The sequence below is a fragment of the Myxocyprinus asiaticus genome, chromosome 22 (genome assembly GCF_019703515.2).
Source record: "Myxocyprinus asiaticus isolate MX2 ecotype Aquarium Trade chromosome 22, UBuf_Myxa_2, whole genome shotgun sequence".
NCBI classification, from domain to species: Eukaryota; Metazoa; Chordata; class Actinopteri; order Cypriniformes; family Catostomidae; genus Myxocyprinus; species Myxocyprinus asiaticus.
The window spans coordinates 18,654,747-18,681,914 of record NC_059365.1 but is presented as its reverse complement, the minus strand read 5'-3'; the positions used below and the strand labels follow the sequence as shown (position 1 = coordinate 18,681,914).

Genomic DNA, 27,168 nt, shown 5'->3' with positions numbered 1-27,168 from the left:
AGGGCAAATTATAAGTCTTGTATGTTGTTGTCTTTATTATTCCTGTTGACATTGCTGATCAGAATAACTTTAACTGTCCTCTAGCCTATTTGTTAGTTAATGTCACAGTAATCGATCAGTATAAATATTTCAAATGTAGCCTATAAACACAAATAAGATAGTTTACATGTTAACCAAAACCCATTACTCAAGTATGGAATAAATTATGGATTTTAAATGACCTACGAGGGTTATAGAAAAGACAGAAAAAACATGTCTGTTTTTAACACTGATAGTTTGATTATGAAGATAAAATTGTGTAATTTCTGGAGAAACAAAATCTGCAACAGAAAATCTAGTTGTAGTTTCATTACAGATGTCTAATTTATATATATTATGTAGCTACAGGAATTACACAACTCAGCTACTTGTCCGTTAACCATAGACCTAAATAAGTCAACTCTCTGCAAGAAATACAAATTTCATTTAAACCTACCTTATAAGTTCTATCAATATAATTTTGACAATGATAACGACATTGGAAAGTTCAAGTGTACAAGTGTACTTTAAATTGCTGTGGACAAATATCATCTGCTAAACCACCAAAGTGTTTTATATCAAGAACACACACACACATGGATATATAGAAGCACAGTAAGTCAAAACACAACAGAAAATGTAAAATTGTTATTATAGCACATTGTGAGTTCTTTAACGTAATGTGGTGGAAACATCCCCTCTATAGAACCTAAAACACTCCAATTTAATGCATATCTGCAGTAAATTACTATAGACATCACTTAACATAAACAAAAAAGAAAATCAATACACATAATTCATCTTTCTGCTCAGTGCTTTCTCTCCTGTGTCAGGCAAACATGATCATGGCTGGCCCCTGAGTTTGAGCAATCAGAGATCTTCCTGTCACTTGTAGTCTCTGACTTCATAGACGGTGAGCAGACTTTTAGACCTTCTTTTGCTTTGGCCCCCAGAGTCACAGAGCGGCTCCAATCTGGTCAAAATTCAAATGGTCATATGTTTTAGTCTTTCAAAGAAATAAGCTTGAATTGATAATGGTGGTGGTTATCAATGGTATACAATGGACAGTGTTTACTTTAATCTAGACCACTATTTCTTTTGGGTGATGATAGGTCTAGGACTTAATTCTCATTTATCAGATTTATCATGAGAGAACAGAATACACTCACTTAGCACTTTATTAGGAACACTATGGTCCTAATAAAGTTCCCGATGTGGTTTTTTGCTGTTGTAGCCCATTTGCCTCAAGGTTCAACGTGTTGTGCATTCTGAGATGCTATTCTGCTCACTACAATGGTTGATCTGAACATTAACTGAAGCTCCTGACCTGTATCTGTATGATTTTATGCACTGCACTGCTGCCACACGATTGGCTGATTAGATAATCGCACAAATAAGTGCAGTAGGTGTAAAGGTGTTTCTAATGAACTGCCCAATGAGTGTATGTCTGAGTAGTTTTGTATAACATGGAACAACACTGCCACTTTTCTTTCTTAAAGTGTTTTAAACTCATGTTATAACACTTATTGTTTCCTTCGATTTATTTATTTGAGCCAAACCTGTGTATTCAGCGAGTCTGAATATTCCACAGCAAATATGTATCCTCCATTGCTTCCTTACGTTGTCTTTCATCAGACAATAAAACAGGAAGATAAAGAACCCTGAAATACAGCAAAATACAAGAGATTTTAAACATTACAATAATGCATACTTACGTGCCTGCTTACACAGCCTGATGAACCTAATGTTATCAGAAGTACCATTGTGTGTATGCACACAGACACAGTGTTACACATATAGTACTCTGAATGCATAAGCCACTTTATCTCCCAAGATATACCTTGAAGACTGTTGAGGATGGAGAACAGGTATATGAGGGATGTTTTGGCTGGGCCCCAGGCGAAGAAGGCTGGTATCCAGGTAAGTCCCAGCAGGAAGGTGAGGCTGGATACCACTCGCAGGTCATGCAGCAGTCCATTTCCACTGCCAGAAGGCTTATTGACCCGCATTTTGCGGATCTGTATAAGCACCACGGCAAACACGCAGATATTACAGACCAGTATTAGGATAACAAAAGCAACCACCGTCACAAAAAAGGTCACGTCGTTCTTTAACCAGCAACTGGGAGAAGATAGAGAGAGTTACTTCTCAGTATATTCATAACTCTAGTTTTTGCATGTATTATTACATAAATTGTGTATGGCATGCTGTAATAGTTTAGGTGTAATACTAAAGCCTGCGATACTAAGATTGACATGGAATTGTATACTTATGGCACCTACAATGGCGTGGATTCCTCAAGAGGTGTTCTGGAGAGACTTCTGCCATATGAATGATTATCTATGGCAAGGACTAAACTTACAACTACCAGAGGTAAACCTGTAAACAAAATTTCAAGAATAAACAAGCAGCAACAACACTTTATCTCACTACACATTTTTTTGCAGAATGTAACCAAAAATGGGAATGAATTCCCTTTCAATTGTTCCGGAGTGAAAAGGTTATTTTTAAACATTGGTAATGATTTATTACAGTAAATCTTCGGAATTACACCACTTCCTTTTGCCCAAAAAAATTAGGCTTCTCTCTTTTTAGCAGAACATGATAAGCATGTGCTTTGATTCTGAAGGAAACTGCTGCATCACACATTTCTTTGACTTAATGCACATTGTGAATGTAGCCTTCTGTGACACACTGAAGACCTTTTAGACAGCTATATATAACTACTTCATATACATGCATGATTAATCCAGATACAAAGAAAAATATTGAGGTAAAAAGTACATTTCTCAGTTGTTTCCAAGTCTTCACTGAATTATTGTTAAATATGATGCATTGATACAGATTTGATGCTGCTGGGTTCTGAACGAGAAGCTGATCTGTAATTAAAACAAATAATAAAAATAAAATAAAATAATTATTACATGTTTAAAATAAAACAATTAGGCCCGCATAAGATGACGTTTAGTCCAAAAGTGCCCACGCAGTGTATGCATGCATGCAGGAGAGAGAGATTTTGGCTTTTAATTGATTTTAGATGGTCAGATGTATTTTTGAAATGTTTGAAATATTTTTGGGGATATAATGTATTTAATATTAAAAAGTATTTGTATTGAAAATAAGTTATTTTATAGGCTACTGTATTATGCTGATAATTCACCCACAAGGGAAAGAACATTTAATTGCTTATTATCACTTATTTTGGTTGCAGCAAGTCCCTTATTTTGAGTGTTTTTTTTTTGTTTTTTTTTCAAGACCAGGTCCTTTTTTTCTCTGGTAACACTATAACTGGTACATCACCTACACTTAGCATATAGTACTGTCATTTAAAAAAAAATTACTTTATTAAACATTCTTTAATTTCGTCCTATCCAGTTACCAATGGAAAGGAGGCAGCGGAACGATGGAACCAGAACAGAAAAATACATTTCTCTAAGTTTTTTAGTCCCAGTGATTTTAGGGGTTTTTAGGCAGAACACAAAGTGATAGCTTATTTCTTTTATAAAACAGCAGCAAGCAATACTATAAAAGTTAATTATTTATTATATATAATAATTAGAGTACACAATTTTCCAAAGAAAATTTCACCAAGTAATATAGTAAATTATCCTAAATGTAGGCTGTTGCCAAGGAAAGCAGCAACTTGTTGCCAGGTGTGTGGTCACAGGTGTGCTCATCCAATCGGAATTAAGAGTTAGAACTAGTTGTTTTACAGCACAAGATCTTAGCTGAGATTCTGAATGTCTTACCCCATCCAAAAGCGCAGAATTTGAGGATGTAAGACGGCACATAAGAATTAAAGACTTTGACCAAGGCAAGATACATGTTGATTGCCTCTAGTCCCATCCAGGTAAAGGTAGCCAGGAAAAAGTAATGTTGAAAGGCTGCTACAGTAATACAGAGGCCATTTGTGTTAAAAGAGGCAAACCAGGAGTTTACCAGGAATAGCATGTTCAACCCTAGCAAGGCCACTGAGAGGTTAATAAGGATCTTTGAAGGGTTGTCACGCCTCAGCTTCCTGTGGTAAAAGAACATACATGCTAGGAAAAACATAGGATGCCCAACAAAAGGAGACAAACAGCATTTTCTATTTTTCTGTAGTTTTTTACAAAAAATGTTCATTACTTGCTTTAGTTTCTAACAATCTGTATTCCTGTTAGAACTGTAATGTCATATTTATCAATTCGCACTTATTGAAAATCCAACTGGAGGAGCTATTTTGAGTCGCTCATGGATATAAACAGTTTGATTTTACTTGTTTGCACTGTTGCACTGGTAACCCTGTAGCTTCCAACAATACTATGAACTCAAAACCAAAAAGCTGGACAACCATGGCACTCTTATTAATTAAAAAGCCTTTATTATCACATGGCTTACTACAAAAGTTAAAACAGATCTCCTACGTTTTTTCGGCGTGAGCCTTCCTCAGGGAGAGTAACAAACAAGCTTCACACAGGTGAGAATAATATCACTCATTTAGGAAGTCACATGATCAACTAGTTAACTATAGTGTTAAACATTTGCTATTGTTACTTGTTTTTATACTCAAAGAGAATATTACAAATAATATACCAAAAAAAATAAAAAATAAAATTACGAATAAGGAATAAAATCCGAATCCTCATTCAATCCAGGATATTTCAAAGCATTTAGTTTGTATATCCAAAAAGTCTCTCTTTGATTAAGTTTTTGTTCTCTATTACCTTTCCTGATTGAAATACTTATATGATCAATACCTTGTATTTTAAGAGTAGATGGATTACAGTTGGGCATTAATTTAAAATGTTTAGCCATAGATAAAGATGGCTTTTTCCATACATCAGTATTTAGGAAACCTACTGATAGAAATACGGTTCTTCATGCTAAGAGTTTCCATCCTCCTAAACTGATAGATTTGTGACAAAGAGCAAGATTTTGAGGATAAATTTAAGGACTTAGAAAAGCGCTTTTTAAACAGAGGGTATAAGTTCGGAACTATCCAAAAAGCTAGAACACGTGTGAAAAATTTTGACAGGAAAGGACAGATTTGTTAAAAAGGAAAATGAGATCTGAAACATCAAATAAAGTTTATTTTGTTACACAAAATAGTACGATTGCTGAAAATTATCCGAAAAAATTGAGGCATTATACAGAGTGATGATTTTTTGAGAGATACATTCCCAGACCTTCCAATGATAAGTTTTAAGAAAAGCAATAGTTTAGGTGACAGATTAGCACATATTTACCTACCACCTACTCGCAAAAATCATTGCTTAGGGGATAAACCTAAGGGTTGTTTTAAATGTCATCGGTGCAATCACTGTGATAATGTAGTACAAGGAAAAACTTTTCTAGATGGAAAAACGAATACGATTTATTCTATCAAATACTTAATTAACTATAAAACTACTTATGTTATCTACAGGTTGGAATGTCCACATTATAAGGTTTTCTATATTGGTAGAACAAAAAGACGACTGCAACATAAATATGCCATTAGGAGGGGTAATGAAGAGTATCCTATGGCTAAATATTTTAAATTAATGCACAACTGTAATCTATCTACTCTTAAAATACAAGGTATTGACCATTAAATAATTTCAATCAGGGAGTGTAGTAGATAACAAAAACTTAAAACTTAAAACGTTCTTTTTGATATACAAGCTAAATGCTATGAAATATCCTGGATTGAATGAGGATTTGGATTTAAGTCCGTATTTGTAATTTTATTTGTTTTTTTGTTTTTGTTTTTTGTTTGTTTTTTTTGTTTAGTGTATTATTTGTAATATTCTCTTTGAGTATAAAAACAAGTAACAATAGCGAATGTTTAACACTATAGTTAACTAGTTGATCATGTGAATTACTAAATGAATGATATTACTCTCACCTGTGTGAAGCTTGTTTGTTACTCACCTTGAGGAAGGCTCTTGCTGAAACACGTAGGAGAGCTGTTAACTTTTGTATTAAGCCATGTGATAATAAAGGCTTTTTAATTAATAAGAGTGCCATGGTTATCCAACTTTTTGTTTTTTGGACTATTATGAACCCTTGACCATAGAGCACCTTAAGTTTATACTCCACCCTGGAAGCACTCTCTATTGTTGGACATTGTTTAAGGAAATACTATGAACTCACTCAAAGGCTACATAGGTCAGCAATGTGACTCCAAGAAAGACAGAGGACATGCCAATGCCCAGGTATGAGATGATAGTCAGAATCTTTACATCCTCTGGGTTTATTGGAGTTTTTGAGATATCCTGAAAGATAGATTCAGACATAAAGGCAAAATGGTTACGATAAACAAAATCTAGGCATGTATTTTGCAAATGTTTTCAACATCAAGTGTTCAAGAGTTGTATTCTAAAATTAATCCTGACCTTTAGTTCCCAAATGTTTTCATAAAAGTATTAATTATAATACTGGCTTTGCTACACAAATTGTTGGGATGGGGGCATTGACCTTGTGCTGATAGGAGGGCAAATTCAGTTTCATCAAACCAAACATTTTCTGTGAAATTTTTTTAAATTTACTTGTTCATTGAACTGTCGTATATAAGAAATATCACACTCGCAATCGTGCTATATGGCCCTAAATCAACACTGCTGTGATTCGGCTGCAGACACGAGGCTGCATGCAATCACAGCAGTGCTGATTTAGGGCCATATAGCACGATTGTGAGTGTGATATTGCTTATATACAACAGTTCAATGAACAAGTAAATGAAAAAAAACTAGGAAAAAGTGAGTACGGTCATAAAAAATGCATTTGTGCATGGAACTATTTTCTTATGCCGCGGATCAGAATCTGCCATTGCTGGTTCAAAACAAATGTGTCCAATTCTCTCAAAAACATCACTTTAGAACTACTAGTATCATGGCTTTGGCTGTTTCTAACATTCTGCTGATGTAGGGCCATATCGCACTCTTGCTCGTGTGATACATTTCTTAAGTATACACCGTGTTTCAAAAGTGAAAGGATAAACATTCCAAATGTTAGTTGTCACGTATTCCCTGTTTGTGATTAGACTTATGTTGAAATTCTTGTTTAGTTCCCCATTCCTGTTTTCTGTGTTTTGTAGTCCTTTGTAGTTTCATTTTATGATTGATTTACCCTGATTGTTTCCCCAGGTGTAAAACACCGCCTCAGAGTCTTCCACGGCTCCGCCCTCAGGGTCTCCAGCAGTGCCGCCCGGTCCTCCAGCGACGACTCCTCCAGCGGTGCCGCCCGCTCCTCCAGAGACAACTCCTGCGGCTCCACCACCTGACCCAGTCCCTGCCCTGTGGCTGCCTTCCAGGCCTCCTGACCCTGTATCGGCCCTGTGGCCGCCTCCTAGGTCTTCTGACCCTGTCCCTACCCTGAGATCATCTCCTTGTTCTCCTGGCCATCCGCCTGATCTGCTCTGGTCTCCTTGGTCTCCTGGCCATCCGCCTGATCTGCTCTGGTCTCCTTGGTCTCCTGGCCATCCGCCTGATCTGCTCTGGCCTCTTTGGTCTCCGGCTCCACCTTGGACCTCACTCCCACCGGCTCTGCCTCGATCTTCCGAGCCCCCAGCTCCACCTCAGCCCTCTGAACCTCTGGCTCCAGCTTGGTCTTCCAAGCCTGCAGCGTCACCCTTGTTCTTCATCCCTCCGGTTCCGCATTGGTCTCCAGCCTCCCTGACTTTGACTTGGTCTTCTGTCCCCCAGACTCCGCCCTGGACTGCTCTGCCAAAAGCTCCGCTGTGGGTCACCTTCCCTGCGGCTCTGTCAGGGTGTTCCACTCTGCCAGTTCCACCCAAGTCTCCAGCTCCACCTTGGTATCCAGCTCTGCCGGCTACACCCAAGTCTCCTGTTCCACAAACTCCAATCTGTTCTATTCCTCCAGCACCAACCTGGTCTTCTGTTTTGCCTTGTAGCTCTGTTCCCCTTGCCCCTTGTGCCCCCTTGAACTGCCTGTTTCCCCCTTCCCCCCACACCCCATGGACAATCTTTTTTTTTATTGTAGAGCATCTGGAAACCACTCCTTAAAGGGGGGCTCTGTCATGTATTCCCTGTTTGTGACTAGACTTTTATGTTGAAATTCTTGTTTAGTTCCCTGTTCCTGTTTCCTGTGTTTTGTAGTGCTTTGTAGTTTCATTTTATGATTGGTTTACCCTGATTGTTTCGCGTGGATTTCCTTGTTCCCTTGTTTTCCTTTGTGTATTTAAGCCCTTGTTTCCCCTGGTTTATTTGTCAGTCTTCACATGTGTTATCTTATGCTCTGTGCTTTGATACCTGTGTTTTGTTTCTTTGTATTTTGAGTTACTTTGTTTTATTAAAGCTGCGTTTAGATCCTTGTCCTCGCCTGCCCCGTTACATAGTATGCTACATTGTTGTCACATGACCTCATGTGAGTGGCATGTAGTTATCAACTTGGGTGTAAAAATCATTATTTTGAATTTAATTCATTTGTTTAAAAAGTTTAGGTCCAGTTTTAACTCACCAAAAGAGCTCCAAAATGTGTGAGATGGTCACAGCAGCAGAATGTATGAGTAGTATTAGACTTCTGTGTCTCACATCCTTCACCATTCCATCCACCTCTCCCATCTGTCAAACACACAAACATCCACCGAACTGTCATAGGAATATCGACCAAAATTAACTACACAGTAAAATCTGTTTGAAATCTGTTTGACAGCGTGTATCACAAAGCTCACTGTTTTTATGGAAGTCCCAGTAGACACATTTGACAATGTGTTGATCCTGCAGAGGTGAAAAAGTGTGGTTAGAAAGACTTTCTTTAAAACAGTAAGCATACTTTCACTGTATGAGAGAGTTTACCACAGCAGATAATTTCTCATTTTCATGAGAAGCTATCCTTAGGAAAATAGGAATATTGTTTTGTTGTCAGGCCGTAACCATGTCTTGAACATTGGGGGGGACCAAACCATTTTGGGGGTGGGGGGTCAAGGGTGCCCTCTGCCCTTTAAAATAGTAAATGCGGTAAATGCAATAATTTTCTGAATAAAGGCTTTAAATGCATTAAAGTTTTTTAAATTTGACCAAAATTATATTATTTTTGGTTTTAAATTGTTTTTTTTACATTCACACAGTACAAGACAAACACTGTGTCTGCATTGCTAGCAATTTGCCTATTTCAGACATCTTTTTTTATTTTTATCATTTGAATTTCTTTTCATCACTGATGTATCTGTAAAATTACATGACATCAGCTGGCTAGCAAAAAGAAAACACACAAAATGACTTACTGTCCTCAAGTTGTCTCTCAATGTTTTTTCCTCCCAATAGTATTTTAACACAATATTTTCTTCAAGAATACAAACGCTGCTCTTTTACATACAATAACAGTTCATACTGACCACTGCTGTCAAGGTCCAAAGAGGAGGAAAAAATCATCATTACCATAAAAGTAGTCAATATAACACAAACCTGTTGTATGGCCCCAGAAAGCTTGGAATAATGTGCACAAGTCATATGGACTACTGTTATGATGTCTTTATACTGAATCTTTAATAATGCTTTATAGTATTTGTCCTTTTTGAAGCTTGACAGCTCCTGCTCACTATAAACTGTAATTCTATGGAATAGAGCTCCTTAAAATATCTATTTATATGTTCCAAGAAAAAGTAACAGCATATAGGTTTTGAACAACATATGGGTGAGTAAATGAGTGAGTAAAAGTACATTTTCCATTTTTAGATGAACTACTCCTTTAACTGGTGGCTCATTTTTTGAGCACAAACCTGTCTCATAAAAGTAGACTCTTAGGAGATGCTGTACAAAATTCAGAATTAAAGACATAAAGAATTTATTTAGAAAATCTTAAATTGATTGTTAATTATTACCTAATAATATTTGCACTAAAAATATATGACTGTCCTTGTCACAACCTAAAAACTCAATTGAAGCCACAAGTCACACAATGTTCTAGTTCTGATCTGAGGGTGAAATTGCTCTACTTTATGTTTTATCAATAATTTTCTTGTGAATTTTCTAAAAAGTTCCTTCAAAAGCTTGCCAGATTACCACATTTATTCAAATCCTTTACAATATACACACATTCGCTCTTTGGCTTAAGCCTGATTCGCTGAAAACTGCTCCGTTAATGTTTTCACATTCACAATTATGAATGACATCTACGACTCTTCATTATCTAATGCAAATAGCTCCAAAAGTTGAACACCTAGAAGACTGAAACCACTCTTTTCTTGACTAGTCTGATTTGTGAATTTTTTCACAGCAGTTTGTTTTCCTGTCAACCCTTTTTAAGTCCATGATTCAGGATGGTAACAAATAAGCGCTCTTCACTTTTCACTCTTCACTTTCACATTTACAGCAAACACGCAGTCTGGGTTCATGCAAATGTACTTGTTTTAGATAGAGCCTGATTTGTGAAAACTTTCACAATCACATTTGGTCACGTCTGATTGCGTCTTACTGCTCTACACACACTGCCTTGAGTAATGATAGGAAATCAGCTTATAATTCTAAAAACTGACCATCTTCACAGGTCACAGTATGCTCTAAAAGACCTTGATGACTTGTGAATTTTTTTCACAGATCATTTTTTTGTCTCTAAAATCATTTTTTGAGTTTTGGGGTCAACAGTTTACCTAAAAAATCTGTTGTGCTTTGAGAGGTTACATTCTGGAAACATGGCAATTATGATAGAAAAACACTAGTTTAACACAAAACTAGATTTGTGAAAACTTTCACTGATTGATTTGACTCAGTTTGATGGCTTAATGCATATTGGCATTGTGAAAAATTAAGGCTATAAGCCAAAAAAGTAATAAAAGGCTTATAATTTTAAAAAGTGGATGGGTCATAGTTGGCTCAAAATTACCTTTATGATGTGAAATTTTTCACAGTTCAGTTAATATCAGTTAAATAATTAAGTTTCTGATTCAACAATCCATCAGAAAAATTATTATTTAGGCCTTGGGAGGCCATTTTATAAAGGACACTCCTTATAATCAGGGAAAAACACTTGTTTCAGACAATACTGGATTTGTGAAATCTTTCACAGATCTATTTTACTAATTTTGATGGCTTTATGCATATTGGCATTGTGGAATATGAATAAAATAAGCTGTAAAACAAATAAACTTCTTAGAATTCTACAAAATGACCATCTGGATGGGTCACACTATAGGCTTAAATAGACCATCTTGATTTGTGAATTTTTTCACAGATCAGTTTTTGTCTCTTAACCCGTGTTTGAGTGCTTGAGTCAACAGTTTACCTAATAAATTGGTGTTATAGGCTTTGACAGGTCACATTCTTGAAACATGATAATTATGATGGAAAAACTAGATTTGTGAAAACTTTCACAGATTGATTTTACTCTGTTTGATGGCTTTGGTTTGTTGTTGACAAGTTACATTTTGATATGGATGATACGTCAACTAGCTAGTCATTTTGTTTAACCCTTGTGCGGTGTTCAGGTCATTTTTGACCAATTTTGATTTAGTTCTTTAATAAAAATTGCATCCTTCATCTCGGTGGGCCAAGGCTTGGTTACTTTTCCTACATTTGCCATCTGAACGCACACAAAAATTGGACTGTATTCAATGAGCTTAGGCCGCGTGACAAAAATGAACACTTGTGGTGTTCCAGGTCATTTCTGACCCACCATAGGAAATGAATGGGAAATACTAAAACACAGAGCAATTACAACACTAAGCCTATAACTCTGATTTTTCAGGTAAACTGTTGAATCAAGGATTCACAAATCAGGATGGTCTTTTTAAGCCTAGTGTGACCCATCTAGTTGGTCATTTTGTAGAATTGTAAGAAGTTTATTGGTGTTATGGCTTAGTTTATGAATGATTCATAATGCCAATATACATGAAACCATCAAACTGAGTAAAATCAATCTGTGAAAGTTTTCACAAATCCAGTTTTGTGTGAAAATAGTGTTTTTCTATCATAATTATCATGTGTTTCAAAAATGTGACCTCTCAAAGCCTGTAACACTGATTTTTCAGGTGAACTGTTGACCCAAGAGCTCAAAAAAGGGTTAAGAGAAAAAACTGATCTGTGAAAAAATTCACAAATCATCAAGGTATTTTTGAGCCTACTGAGACCTGTGAATTTACTGTGACCTGAAAAACTGTGGTCAGTTTTTAGAATTATAAGCTGATTTCCTATCATTACTCAAGGCAATGTGTGTAGAGCAGTAAGACACAATCAGACGTGACCAAATGTGATTGTGAAGGTTTTTACAAATCAGGCTCTATCTAAAACAAGTAAATTTGCATGAACCTAGACTGCATGTTTGCTGGAAATGTGAAAGTGAAGAGTGAAAATTGAAGAGCGCTTATTTGTCACGGTCCCTACTCGTGGATTTATAAAGGGTTGACAGGAAAACAAACTGCTGTGAAAAAATTCACAAATCAGACTGGTCAAGATGAGAGCGATTTCAGTTTTCTAGGTGTACAACTTTTGGAGCTATCTGCATTAGAAAATTAAGAGTCGTAAAATTTAAATGACTGATTGCAGAGCGGAGGATGATGTCATCTGAATTCACTAATCATGAAGAATCACATGCGACATTATTTACATTTCTACGACAGCGCATAGCGGGTTTATAGCCAATCAAAGTCTGAATTTCAAACCGCAAACTATCTTTACCGTACGTGACTTATTTTCAATTCAAAACGGCGAATTTCGCAAAATGGAGCATAGTTTGCACCCTTGGAAATTACTTACGGTTGGTACAACATTTTAATCATAAAACAGTGGTCAAATTTTGCATATTTAGTTAGATACTTACATCTTACATGACACAAACCCTCTTAACCTGAACTGCTTGGTGATGCGTGGCACTGGAATAATCCATGAGGTTCCCGTTTAGCGTCTTAAACTTGAGTCCCGCCTTCATTTATTTGATTGGCTATCTAATATGACATAGACGAGCGGTGTGCATGCTAAAAATTTTACTTTTTTTAAACCATTGTGTTATTCCTGCAACAACTTAATGACGATTATACAGCAGCACATAATGGACTGCAGCAGAACAGCAACAAGGATATAAATGATTGGGGGGACAATTTGGCCATATCTGATTATTGGAGGGGACTTGTCCCCCTCAATGTATATTGCGGTTACGGCCCTGTTTGTTGATATAAGATAACATTCATTACTGTAAGTAGCAGTGCATTGTTATAAAGGTTTACTACAGTGCACTTCCACAGTTGCATAATGGAACAAAAATGGTGTTGAAATGCATCCTAGTGGTTTATTATATTAATGGCTTAGTGTATCCATACAGACCTCTTTGGGCTGAAGGTGGTGGAAAGCGACCACCAGTGGGATCTCAAGATTGCTCACTGTGGCATTGGTGATGCTGGCAGACACTACATAAGTGTTCAGTATCGAGCGTTGTCCCAGTTGTGGGTCCTAGATGTTGTGCAGTCAGTTAATACTAATGAACCTTGCAAAAGTACTAAACACATGTATAAACTCTGTAGTACATTTACATAAAAACATGAATTGGGGAGGAAAACCCAAAGATAATACTTGAGTAGAAGTAAATACGGATGTGTAAATTACCTTAAACAGGTTTTCTTTGCCATAAAAATGAAACTGAATGCGAGGTCTGGTTTCACTTGTTTGGGGGAAAAAGTTCTCTATTGCAGAAGGTAAGGATATGGATGCCACAGTCACTGTGTCTGGCAGCACTAAAAAGTTCTGGGCAAAAAATATCTACAAAAAAGGAGGGAAGAGAATGTTACATCTTTAAATGTGTTAAAACTTTAAATGTGTTAAAACTTTAAAGGTGCACTGAATAATATTTTTGATTATGTTCAGTATAATATTAATAATAAATTGTATTTATCGGTGCCTTTCACAGCACTCAAGGACACCTTACAGCATAAAAAGCAACAATTACGCAAGTTAAAATAACAAAGAACAACAAAACATAAAATTAGTCCAGGAAAAGATCAATAAAAAACTAATACAAAGTAAAAACACATGTATATTAATTATTTAATGAGTAGGCTAATTTGAACTGATGTTTTTATCTGAGATTTAAACCTTGAGATGGAATCCAAGAGATGGAATCCAATTGATGGATATCGAGTGGCATTGCCAAGTTCCAAAGTTTTGGTGCAGAGCAACAAAAAGCTCTAGCACCCATAGAACTAAGTTTAAACGGTGGAACAATCAATACATCAGCGAAGGATGACCTTAAGGAATGTGACGGAATGTATGGTTGAAGAAGGTCTGAAAGATAAAGCGGGGCCAAATTATGAGTAGCTTTAAAAGTGAGCAGTAAAATTTTATAATGGATCTGATATTGGACAGGTAGCCAATAAAGTTGAATAAAGGAGGACATGATATGTTCAGTAGTCCTTGTATGAGTGACAGTCCTTGCAGCTGAATTTTGAATTATTTGAAGACGATGAACTAATGGTAGGGATACCAAATAAGAGAGAGATACAATATTCAATACGGGATGTTACCAGGGCATGAATAAGAACTTGAGTGCTATGCTGGGAATGAGATAGGTGGAGTCTGGCAATACTACATAAATTAAAAAATGCAGTATGTGAGATATTATTAATATAAGGACCAAAGGAGAGTAAACCATAAAATATGGTATTCCTCGATATTTTCGAGGAAGTAATAACCGGACAGTCACCAATGGTAAGGGTGAAGGGTGACATTTTTGATAGAGTTGACTTGGTCCCAATAAGAAGAATTTCACTTTTATTACTACTGAGCATTAGAAAGTTATTAGTCATCCAGGTTTTGATGTCTTACAGACAATTGGTAAGTTCAGGAGGTGGTATTGGGTTTTGTAGAAATATATAATTGGGTATTATCAGCATAAAAATTAAAATGAAGACCTTGATGACGAAAAGTATTACCAAGAGGGAGAATGTAAATAATAAATAGAAGTGGCCCCAACACTGATCCCTATGGTACACCTTGAGTAACTGGTGCAGGTTCTGATCAAACATTCTTAACCTGAACAAACTGTTTTCTATTGGTTAGATAAGATGAAATCCAATGAAAAGCATTATTTGTTACTCCAATGCTTGACAAACATTCCTACAATAAAGAATGGCAGATAGTATCAAAGGCAGCACTGAGGTCGAGGAGATTAAGGATGTACAAAAGGCCGGTGTCAGCTACAAGAATAAGGTCATTCGTAATTTTAACAAAAGCTGTTTCAGTGGTGTGTTTAGAGTGAAAAACAGACTGAGATTATTACTCTGTATGTGTGCTTCAAGTTAAGTAGCTACTGTTCATTCAAGAATTTTAAAAAATAAAGAGAAGATTAGAAATGGGCAGGTAATTATTTAGATCACTAGGATCTACACCAGATTTTGTAAGAATTGGAATAATTGAAGTCATTTTTAGTGAGGAAGGAACAGTAGCAGTTGATAAAGAAGAGATTATTATGGCTGTAATAATGGGTGAAACTGAGGGGATACATGCTTTAACCAAAGTAGAAGGCAGAGGGTCAAGTGTACAAGTAGATTTGATAATAAGATTTGTAATATACTCTACTGATGAAGGTTCAAAGGTAGAAAGAGTAGTAGCGGGGAAACACTTGGCTACTCTAAACTAGGGAATCGTTAGGTACAGAAGCAGATCAAGCCAACTGTTAATGGATATTAGCAATTTATAAAACTTAAGAATGCCGCCAAGGCTGAACATTGACTAGGGGAAGTGAAATGAGATGAAAATACTTTTTTAACAGTATTAAACAAAATCTGCGTATTACTCTGTCCAGAACTAATAATGTTTGTGTAATAAGATGATATAGCAGCATTCAGTGCAGTCTTTTATTAAATCAAATTATCAGAGTACATCTGTTTGAGTACAGTAAGTCCAGTTCTTTTATACAATCTCTCCAATCGATGACCCAATGCTTTTTGGTGCCAGAGCTCAGATGTAAACCATTGAGTAGAATAAACAAATGAGACCGTATGGGTTTTCACAGGAGCCAGAGTGTCAAATATATGAGAGAGTCATATAATAATTTTTCAAATCTGACTTAGAGGAAGAGAGGCAGCTGAAACTAACAGAGTGACTGACCATTCTATCAAGATCATTAAGGCTGATATTTTTAAAATTGCCAAATGATTGGGGCCTGGGTAGCTCAGCAAGTAAAGACGCTGACTATCACACCTGGAGTAGCAAGTTCGAATCCAGGGCATGCTGAGTGACTCCAGTCAGGCTTCCTAAGCAACCAATTGGCCCGGTTGCTAGGGTGGGTAGAGTCATGTTGGGTTAACCTCCTCGTGGTCGCTATAATGTGGTTCTTGCTCTCAGTGGGGCACGTGGTGAGTTGTGCGTGGATGCCGCAGAAAATAGCGTGAAGCATCCACATGCGCTAAGTCTCAGCGGTAACGCGTTCAACAAGCCACGTGATAAGATGTGTGGATTGATGGTCTCAGGTGAGTCACTACACCACCACGAGGACTTAGAGCGCATTGGGAATTGGGCATTCCAAATTTGGGGAGAAAAGGGGAGAAAATAATAATAATAATTTTGCGGAATGATATACAGCGATTTGATTTAACTTTTGATAGGGGAACAGAGACATCGGAGAAGACAGGCTTGTGATCTGAATGGGAAGTTCAATAGAGGTAAAATCACAGGACAACACACCAGAACAACAAACAAAATCTAAAATGTGACCTTTATTATGTGTTGGAAAGTTAACAAACTGATTAAAGTCATAACTGTCCAAAACAGAATTAAAATCCTTATGAAGAGTACTGGTGGTATTATCAAAATGAATATTAAGATTAAGAATCCCATTAAGATAATATTAGGGGACATAGTACACAGATTTGTTAGGATGGTGGATATTTCAGTCAGGAAAGCAGCAACAGCAGAAGGCTTAGGAGGTCTATAAATCACAACAACAATAGTAGGAATAGATCCTTTAAGTTGTACAGCCAGAATTTCGAAAGATGATGGTTCTGACACAGAAACCAGAATGATTTTAAAACGGTCCTGACAAATCAGTGCAAGACCACCCCAGAACAACAGGGTTTACAAATGTAAACATATCCAGGTGAGATTGTTTGATTTAAATGAAAAAAAGTAATTGGGTTTCTGCCAAGTCTCAATAAGTCATAAAATCAAGATTTATGAGATCATAAATGCGGGAGGCCTTGTTGCTAACTTTCCGCACATTAAAAAGAGAAAAACTAAAAACAGGAGACATACAGGTGCATCTCAATAAATTAGAATGTCATGGAAAAGTTCATTTATTTCAGTAATTCAACTCAAATTGTGAAACTCGTGTATTAAATAAATTCAGTGCACACAGACTGAAGTAGTTTAAGTCTTTGGTTCTTTTAATTGTGATGATTTTGGCTCACATTTAACAAAAACCCACCAATTCACTATCTCAAAAAATTAGAATATGGTGACATGCCAATCAGCTAATCAACTCAAAACACCTGCAAAGATTTCCTGAGCCTTCAAAATGGTCTCTCAGTTTGGTTCACTAGGCTACACAATCATGGGGAAGACTGCTGATCTGACAGTTGTCCAGAAGACAATCATTGACACCCTTCACAAGGAGGGTAAGCCACAAACATTCATTGCCAAAGAAGCTGGCTGTTCACAGAGTGCTGTATCCAAGCATGTTAACAGAAAGTTGAGTGGAAGGAAAAAGTGTGGAAGAAAAAGATGCACAACCAACTGAGAGAACCGCAGCCTTATGAGGATTGTCAAGCAAAATCGATTCAAGAATTTGGGTGAACTTCACAAGGAATGGACTGAGGCTGGGGTCAAGGCATCAAGAGCCAGCACACACCGACGTGTCAAGGAATTTGGCTACAGTTGTCGTATTCCTCTTGTTAAGCCACTCCTGAACCACAGACAACGTCAGAGGCGTCTTACCTGGGCTAAGGAGAAGAAGAACTGGACTGTTGCCCAGTGGTCCAAAGTCCTCTTTTCAGATGAGAGCAAGTTTTGTATTTCATTTGGAAACCAAGGTCCTAGAGTCTGGAGGAAGGGTGGAGAAGCTCATAGCCCAAGTTGCTTGAAGTCCAGTGTTAAGTTTCCACAGTCTGTGATGATTTGGGGTGCAATGTCATCTGCTGGTGTTGGTCCATTGTGTTTTTTGAAAACCAAAGTCACTGCACCCGTTTACCAAGAAATTCTGGAGCACTTCAGGCTTCCTTCTGCTGACCAGCTTTTTAAAGATGCTGATTTCATTTTCCAGCAGGATTTGGCACCTGCCTACACTGCCAAAAGCACCAAAAGTTGGTTAAATGACCATGGTGTTGGTGTGCTTGACTGGCCAGCAAACTCACCAGACCTGAACCCCATAGAGAATCTATGGGGTATTGTCAAGAGGAAAATGAGAAACAAGAGACCAAAAAATGCAGATGAGCTGAAGGCCACTGTCAAAGAAACCTGGGCTTCCATACCACCTCAGCAGTGCCACAAACTGGTCACCTCCATGCCACGCCGAATTGAGGCAGTAATAAAAGCAAAAGGAGCCCCTACCAAGTATTGAGTACATATACAGTAAATGAACACTTTCCAGAAGGCCAACAATTCACTAAAAATGTTTTTTTTTTATTGGTCTTATGATGTATTCTAATTTTTTGAGATAGGGAATTGGTGGGTTTTTGTTAAATGTGAGCCAAAATCATCACAATTAAAAGAACCAAAGACTTAAACTACTTCAGTCTGTGTGCATTGAATTTATTTAATACACGAGTTTCACAATTTGAGTTGAATTACTGTAATAAATGAACTTTTGCATGACATTCTAATTTATTGAGATGCACCTGTATGTATGTTTCCTCCAAGACGAAATTACTGAAGTCTTCATCTGATCTGAGTGTACATCATTTTAAGACCTATTTTTCCACAAAATAATTTCTGTTTAAAAGTTTAGCAGTTAGCAAAAAACACTGAGTGTGCCTTTAACCTTGTGTGACCCCGCGCACACATGCGTGCTGTGGACGTTGTATTTTGGCTTCGCTATACGCAACACATAAATTCATTTCATTTAAACCGACTGATCTCAGTTCAGAAAATTCTGGGCTGTCAGTAAAGGGTAAAACGTTCGACGTACGGAGTCATGTGACAAAACAACATGGCGCCAATCACAGCGGAGTTTGTCTTTGGGAGAAACGGCAACAAAACTACTTCTGGTAAGTTTTACACTGAAACCTGTTTGAGTCAAAAGATTAGAGTCTTTAGTCTAATCTGATATGCCATTTGTTAAATTTGAGCGACACAATTTACGCTAACGTGTACAATAGCACAAGGTTTTCATTAGAAATCCTATATTTACTGTGCACATTGAGAGAAAAAAAAATGCTTTCAGAGGCTTTATATGGAGTTAGGAGGTTAAGTCATTCCCTTAATAGGGAGTAAGGGAGCATCCTATAACTTTCCTATGAAGCCAAGTGCATTCAATCCAAACTTCCTATCAAAAGTTCAGTTTAAGGCTGCAGATGATGTTTGAACCACACAACATGGTTGGCAGACATGGGAAAATAGCAATCAGTATTTAGATTCAGAATTTATAATGAATAATTTTATTTTAACATTGTTGAAAGTGATTGGATGATGCTGGCCATTACTTGTATCAGAAATAATTATGCTAATTTCTGATTGGTATTATTCTTGTGTGGTATCACTTGTTTGTTTGACAGTGCAAAGAGAGAACATTGAGATTTTGTTGCCAAAGTAAAAAAAAAAAAAAACATTGAAACATAAAAGTCTAATCAAGTCAAATAATTTTTTTCTGTATAGTTTTTTATTTGTGCTTTACCCAATAAACATGTTCCAAAGCAACTTTACAATGTCTGTAGTGCCACAAACATATGTGGACATCAATTTTTAGGAAAACTATTTGCTCTAGAATGTATTTATTGTTATTATTATTATCATTATTGTTATTATTATTATTATTATTTGCACAGTTATTAGGTGCTACCAGTTAAAAATCCAAAAAGGGAAATGGAAAATGCACACAGCAGTCATGCTAGGGTCTCAGGAGGTAAGAACCATAAATCATTCATTTTCACACTTTTCAGCTCTCCTTCAACATTTATAAAAAACACAGACCCAAGTTTTGTCAAGCAAACTAAAAAATTTGCTTCATGTGGTAACTCCTAAATAAACTGGTTTTATTAATATGACTGAATCCACCTGCACACATTTTGTTACACCAAAATAAATAAATAAATAAATTATATATATATATGTATATATATATATATATATATATATATATATATAAGCGTTAGATAATTTTGAAGTATAACTTTAAGGTAGAAAATTGCAGGTTACTACTCACTGACTCATATATTAAAAGATCTAAAGTCATCTGCTGGTCAAAGCAAGTATCACACCTGACATGCAAAGGTGCTAAAATAACCACTTGAATCACGCAATCTGCTAACACACATCAAGGACACAGAATCCTTGTGGTGTGAAAACACTTGCAAAGGTACTGTGATATTTTAATATCACACCTCTATTTTCACTAAAAGACTAAGGTTTCCTTAATCATCTTGGTCTCATGCAGTGTTAGATATACAATCTCTCTTTGTGTCTCACCTCAGGGGTGAGACCAGTCTGGAAGGAGGACACTCCGAATGTGAGGCCTTGGAACTGAGAGGTGTCAAGGTTGATCAACTGCAGTGCTAATGAAGGAGCTGTCATATTATGCTCGGCTTCTGTAAACTCTGTTCTATCTCCCATGCGGTCTGTAATGGACAGGATTCTGCCACACACAAAAGAAAAAAGATTACCTGGTAAAACATTTTTTACAGTGCAACTTTTCAGCATGCAACACAATGCAAAATATTGCTGTTTCAATAAATATTGTATTTTTTGCAAGCTACTTGTGTGCAGGGGTTCTCATTCTTTCTTTGTAATAGACAATTTTTAAACAAAATGTGATACATTGTTTTGAGACAAAGAACAAAGAATTCTCTTTGGAGACAAGAAGTTTTGTTTCACCCTTTCACTGTATGAATCGAGATAAAATGCCCCCACTTGCTTGTATACTCACTCATTGGTGACTTTTCCAAGATTAGTTGTGTAATCGCAGATTTTTGAAACTATATTAGTAATGCTGCTGGACAGCTCTGTGGTCAAGGTTCCAACCTTAGTGACCAAAGACAGCTTTTCTAGCACAATGTTCAGCTGGACGTCAGTCAGACTGTTCTGTTCCTTGAGCAGATTCTCAATCATGTTTACAATATCTGCTGAGTTGTCTGTGGAAAGAGACAACATGAATGTTAAAGTTAAATGTATTGGCTTCTGACTTATTGATGCTGTTCTGATAATAAAATAAATAAGAACCCAACCCATACTGAGACTTACTAGCTGTAACTGTGATGTTTTCCAAATGAACAAAATCTGATACAGTCCTCACACACCTGCTCACGTCTGGGTGATCCCAAACTGCTCTATCAGTTGCTCCGTTTAACTTACTGAAAGGAATTTGGGAAAAGGTGACACTTCTGTAATGCAATATTAAAAGACTTGCAGACCATGCTGGAGCAGAGACTTGTTATTAACTGTAACCATGCAGATCTTGAGCTGAAACAATATATGTTATACTTGCAACGTTCTATTTCTATAAACACATTCCTCTGATCTAGCCATACAAAGAAAGAACAATAACTTTTCTTTAGGCCTTGTTTCTTAAAGGTGCACTCAGTAAGTTTTGTCTTTGTGTCATCTTGGACTTACACTGACACCTAGTGGCTTGGATGCAGCATCATTTAAAATCAATAGTTTTCAGTTTCAGATGCCACTGTAGAAATTTAGTACTCACAGTCAGCCATGACTACTTTAATCAGTGAGTGAAAGGGTCAAATAACAGGACAGTTAGTGAGATTAAGCGAGTAGTATTCGGCTGGTAATTTGATTCTAAAATGTGCGGATCCTCTCCATGGAGAATAAAACTTTTATAAGGTTACTGATATGACTGGAGTCTTCATGTTAATGTGAGTGGTCACGATTTCCTACATATGTTGTAAATTACAATTCATGTCTTTAGGAGTTAAACATTTTTAATGAGGAAAAAAAATTACAGAGTGAACCTCAGGAGTTCAAGGTGATATAACTTTTAGTAACTTCATCCAAAGCTCTGTCAAACAAACCATTTTTATCCGATGGTGATTGAAGTTGGATTGCTGTCCAGTTCGGCTCATGAATTAATGTTTGCATTGTTAGTTTAAGTGCATGCAATTTTGTTAAGCTAATTATTCAAAGAAAGGATATTGCTTTCCACAAGAATAAGATAAGACATATTAATTAGTTGAGCCAGCACTGGATTGTGTACAAAATGACGCAAGGATACACACGGAAAGATTACGGATTATCTGAAGGTTTTTTTCAGGGCCACTGATCTGTTTGTATAGAAACAAGTAAGTATCTGTACTGAATATCTGATGACCAAAATTAGAAACTCCATAAAACAAATTACAGTTTCAAGTCCATTTCACACTTACAGTACTTTACCTCACAATATATAAATTATGTGGATATTTTAACATAAGAAAACAGTGTTGCTCTGAAACAAACAAAATCAACCTTATTGATTTACATCAGTATAAGACTTACCAGAATCTTATAGCAGATTCCTTGCCTTTCTCACACCCCATTTTATGTGTGGTTTGAGCCGTCTTACCGGGCCATGTGTATACGCCATACACTGTGTACATGGTCTCATCTGGACAAAGGCCTGGTTCTGCACAAATGAACAGCATGCAAACAGATCGAACAAACATACTTTTGACTTTGTATATAAATGATTGCTAGATTTATTTAGTTTTAATTTAGTTTTAATTTAATTTGTGTTTTTTTACATTTGCCTTTCCCTAAGATACATTTTACAAAGGTATTTAGAGTTTTTTAGGACAAATATCAGAGAATACCTATGTGCAGGATGTTGACTTCATCAGTTGGAACATTGATAGTGATGGAAGCATTGGAGTATCCTTTTGTTAAGAGTTCAAAAATCAGCTTCCCTGTCATTGTGATATTCACTGTCTTCAGAGCTTGAACCTGAAAAGTACTGCTATACCTGAAAAAGATTTGATTGTATATGTCTTCAGAGCTTGAACCTGAAAAGTACTGCTATACCTGAAAAAGTTTTGATTGTATATGACACAGCAGTACAAATGTGTTTCATCTGCACATTTCATTAAAGAATTTTATAGAATGTGGTACTGTATATATATATATATATATATATATATATATATATATATATATATATATATATACTGTATATATATTTGTTGTTATGTTAATATGGAAATTTGTGTATAAATGCTGTGTCCCAAGTTGGGACACTTACTTAGGAGCTCCTATTAGCACAAGATTTAAAACTTCCATTTTATGATCTCCCAGTGTTTGCTGAAGCTAAAAGACAAAAGAAGCAAGTTATAAGAAATTATAAGTTATAAGAAATATTTTCAGTGTGTTTTCACTCACCCATTGCTGTAGCATGTGTTTTGGGTCTATGATAATACCACTCATCGTTACGTTGTGATAGATTCTATAAAAAGTTTCCCCAAAATCTAATACAGTAAAACAGAGAAATACCCCCCTGATGAATCTGATCTAAAAATAGAGCAATATTGCAATACATGTTTTGTTTAATTGAAATACAATTTTAAATCACATTTAATGTTATAAATAGCTCAATATGACTATAAAGTTTAAATAATTTTTGTCAATATTTCTGTGCAACATAGAGAAAGCTAAAGGATACATTATCATATTCTTTTACCCCTTTTTCTGTTTCTCTCATAAAAAACTGCATTTACTCAAAACTGTTTTTCATATTGGTCACTTCATTAACTACACAGATTAGATTCTGCAATATTGTTATCCCTAAATAGAAGGATATAAACCATTCCAAAAGATATGTACTATGACTATTGTTTAAATCACCTGGATATGGGCCTGAAGTGGTCATACAGCTCATATTTTCCATTGTCAGCGTTTGTAATGATGTCGTAGTTACTAAAGAAGATTTCAGAGAAACAGATTTTTTTTTACACGTTAGTGTACGGTAGCATACAGTTAACCTCTTTAGTATCTTTGAATAAATGACTACCATTATTAAAAATATTGTTTTCAGTTGCATTATGTTCATTAAATTAAGTTCTAAATGAAACTGACCTGATAATGTAATGTTTGTACTCTTAGTGTTGTGAGGAGTGACTGACGCAACAGTGGTCACAGCAGGATTCAAAGTCATATTGGGAAAGCAAGCTTTAAAATTCAAAACAGACTCTGTCAGTTTTGACTCACTCAATGCTATGGAGAAAATGAAACATCTATCCACCTTACCCCTAATACACACACACACACCTACCTACTGACACAACGTTTATAGACGTTGGGACTGTTTTCAGGATGATGATTTTGTTGTAGTTGTAGCTGGGTATTAACAGCTTCTTTATATCAGCCTCTGTTTCACTCACATCAGCTCCAGGTATCACACTCACAAACACCAGACAGTCAAACCTTAAACCAGAACAGTGTTTATGTAAGCCAAATACACATTCACCTGATTTGTATGTGGTCATATAAAGCATAAACTTCTTGTGTTGAACAATTCCATTATATTGAAATATGAAAATTGGAAATGAGATTTTACCATTGTTTCTTGTCTGATTGCTTTGCACTTTCCTACAAAGAAGCGTAATTTAAAAGAGGGGGAAAAAATAAGGCTTGTAATGCTATAATATTAAGAAATAAAACTAATAATCAAATAGATGTGGTGCATAACCTGTACCTGAATTTCTTCATTATTGTGTCTTTTTAAACCACCAACTGTTTCAGGACTAAATTGGAGCTCAAATGAGACAGGTGGTTAAAAACTGGCACATCTCAACAAATTGCTCAACCCACTAACCACTCGAGAAAAACAAAATGACATGGACTCTATATTATAATTAATAACATCATACGTTTGCTCTGCCTAAATCATTAAAGAAATATAAGTAAACATTGGTCTCATTAATTATTTTTGTGTAAAGACATGAGGCAGGCAAATATCCTATTTTAATTATTTATTATATTTGTATGTCTATTGTTTTTTATTTATTAAAAAAACAACAAAATATTATTACCTTAAATTTGACAGGACCACAGAATACACTGATGTGTTCTGAGGGAAAATGTGCCTCAGCTGAAATATCACACACACACACACACACACACACACACACAAATAATAATAATAATAACAATAATAATATTAAATTTAAATAAATTAAATTAAATAAATATAGAAAAACAGTTAATTATTTTTCCCATGCAAAAGGAATATTCCGGGTTCAATTCAAGTTAAATTACCACAAATTTGTTTTTATACTTGTCCCTCCTTTTCTTTAAAAAAAAGCAAAATTCTGTTTCAGTGACGCACTTACAATGGAGGTGAATGGGGCCAATCCGTAAACGTTAAAATACTGTTTCAAAAGTATAGCCACAAGACATAAACAATATGCGTGTTAACATGATTTTAGTGTGATAAAATCCTTTACAAACCTTTTCTGTGCAAAGTTATTTCAAATTTTACAACTTTATTGCCATGACGATGTAATGTCAACAAAACCTTAAACCCTAAAGTGACTGTAAAAATTATGATTTAAACAACTTTACAGCTCAAATAATACATGAGTTTTAACAGAAGAATTAATGTAAGTGCTTTTATAAAATTATAAGCTTCACATTTCTGCCTTTAAACCCTCCAAAAATTGGCCCCATTCACTTGCATTGTAAGTGCTTCACTGTAATCTGTTTTTTCAAAAAGAGGGACGAGTCGAAATTATTTTTTGTGGTAATCAACATTATGCCACAAATTCTGTTGACAGAGCTTAATTTATACTGAACCCAGAATATTCCTTTAATATACGTGAAAACCTTAAAAATGAAACATAATCTTACCCAGTTCAGAACAATCTCCTTGAAATCATTCTCAGTGTTGTCATTATTGGTCTTTTGTGTAATAGATATGTTCATTGTAATTTTATATTTTGACCACTCTGAAAGATATTGAAGGTACAGTACATTAGAGTGCAATAACAAAAGCATCTCACATCATCACATGATATGTGTAACATTAGCCCTGTAATTCCATTTGTGAAATACTCTTCAGGTCTTAAAAGACGGAGAAAGAAAGTTAGAAATAGGGAAAAGAGAGACAGAAAGATAAAATGGGGTCTAAATCTGAGACCACTGGTGAAAATGATTCTTTCTTGCACTGTAGAGGGTGAAATGCCCAAAATCCTTAGAATTTGTCTTTTGGGAACATTGTTCTCAAAGTGCTGGATTATTTGCTGAAGCATCTTTTGCCAAATGGACAAGTCTTGAATGATCCTTGCACTTGAAGGACTAGGCTGCTTTTGGAGGCTCCTTATACAGTATACAGTACTATAACACAATTGCCTCACCTGTTTAACATCTCCTGTTTCACACTGCATTGTTATTTCAACTCATCAAATTGTTATTAGTCTTAAACTGCCCATCTCAACTTTTTTTGGAGCGTTTTGTAATCATCTGATTTGAAATTAATAAAATAAATTTAATTAAATTAAAAACAAATTCACAAGGAAAAACATCATATTATGTGTAGTTGTAGTGCTTTCAATATAGCAAAGGGTGAATATAATTTACAAATCACTCCTTTCTGTTTTATTAGCATTTTTCATACTGTCCTAACTTTTTCGGAATTGGGGTTGTACAAGGGTATTAACATGATCAATGTCGCAAATTGTGCAATTATTTTGTGAAATTATTTTGAGGTTTAAATTTGATTTTGATGCCCTTGTTTTCAATGTGATCTCAGACTTCTGACCCCACTGTAAAAAAGTTGATGAGCATGTGAGGGAAAGAAAGAGAGAGAGGGCAGTTTCTCTCACCACACTTCAAGCTCTTGTCCGGAACTGGTGGGCACATGTGATAGTCCCAGTCTTGTTCTCTCCAAGTGACAACGGTTCCACCAACACATTTCCATGCAGTAAGCTGCACAGCACTCAGTTGTTCTCCCCACATGCGAAACAAGGACATATCCCCAATAAAGTTTTTCCCAGTCTCAAAATCCATAACACCTCCAACAAAACTATGTGACACTCCCAACGTCAGGGTACCATTTGCGGCAAGGAACCTGGGAAACGTCTCATTTAAATGAAAAATGTGACTGTTTCCATTAACG

At 36.0% G+C, this 27,168-nt stretch overlaps 1 protein-coding gene across 1 annotated transcript; it reads right to left on the bottom strand.

Annotated features, from left to right (window-relative positions):
* Positions 1–3: 3 nt before the first annotated feature.
* On the bottom strand, positions 4–24,761 carry adgrg4a (adhesion G protein-coupled receptor G4a). Its single transcript, XM_051650062.1, has 18 exons — positions 24,748–24,761; positions 24,329–24,476; positions 23,299–23,363; positions 22,874–23,022; positions 22,560–22,686; positions 21,312–21,421; positions 20,998–21,202; positions 20,541–20,706; positions 13,533–13,685; positions 13,254–13,379; positions 8,672–8,717; positions 8,458–8,561; positions 6,133–6,254; positions 3,768–4,036; positions 2,301–2,397; positions 1,859–2,139; positions 1,578–1,679; positions 4–991 (listed from the first exon to the last, which is right to left on the bottom strand). Exons 1-18 carry the CDS (start codon positions 24,759–24,761, stop codon positions 828–830), a joined length of 2,448 nt encoding a protein of 815 aa, XP_051506022.1. The 3' UTR covers positions 4–827.
* Between the last annotated feature and the right edge of the window lie 2,407 nt (positions 24,762–27,168).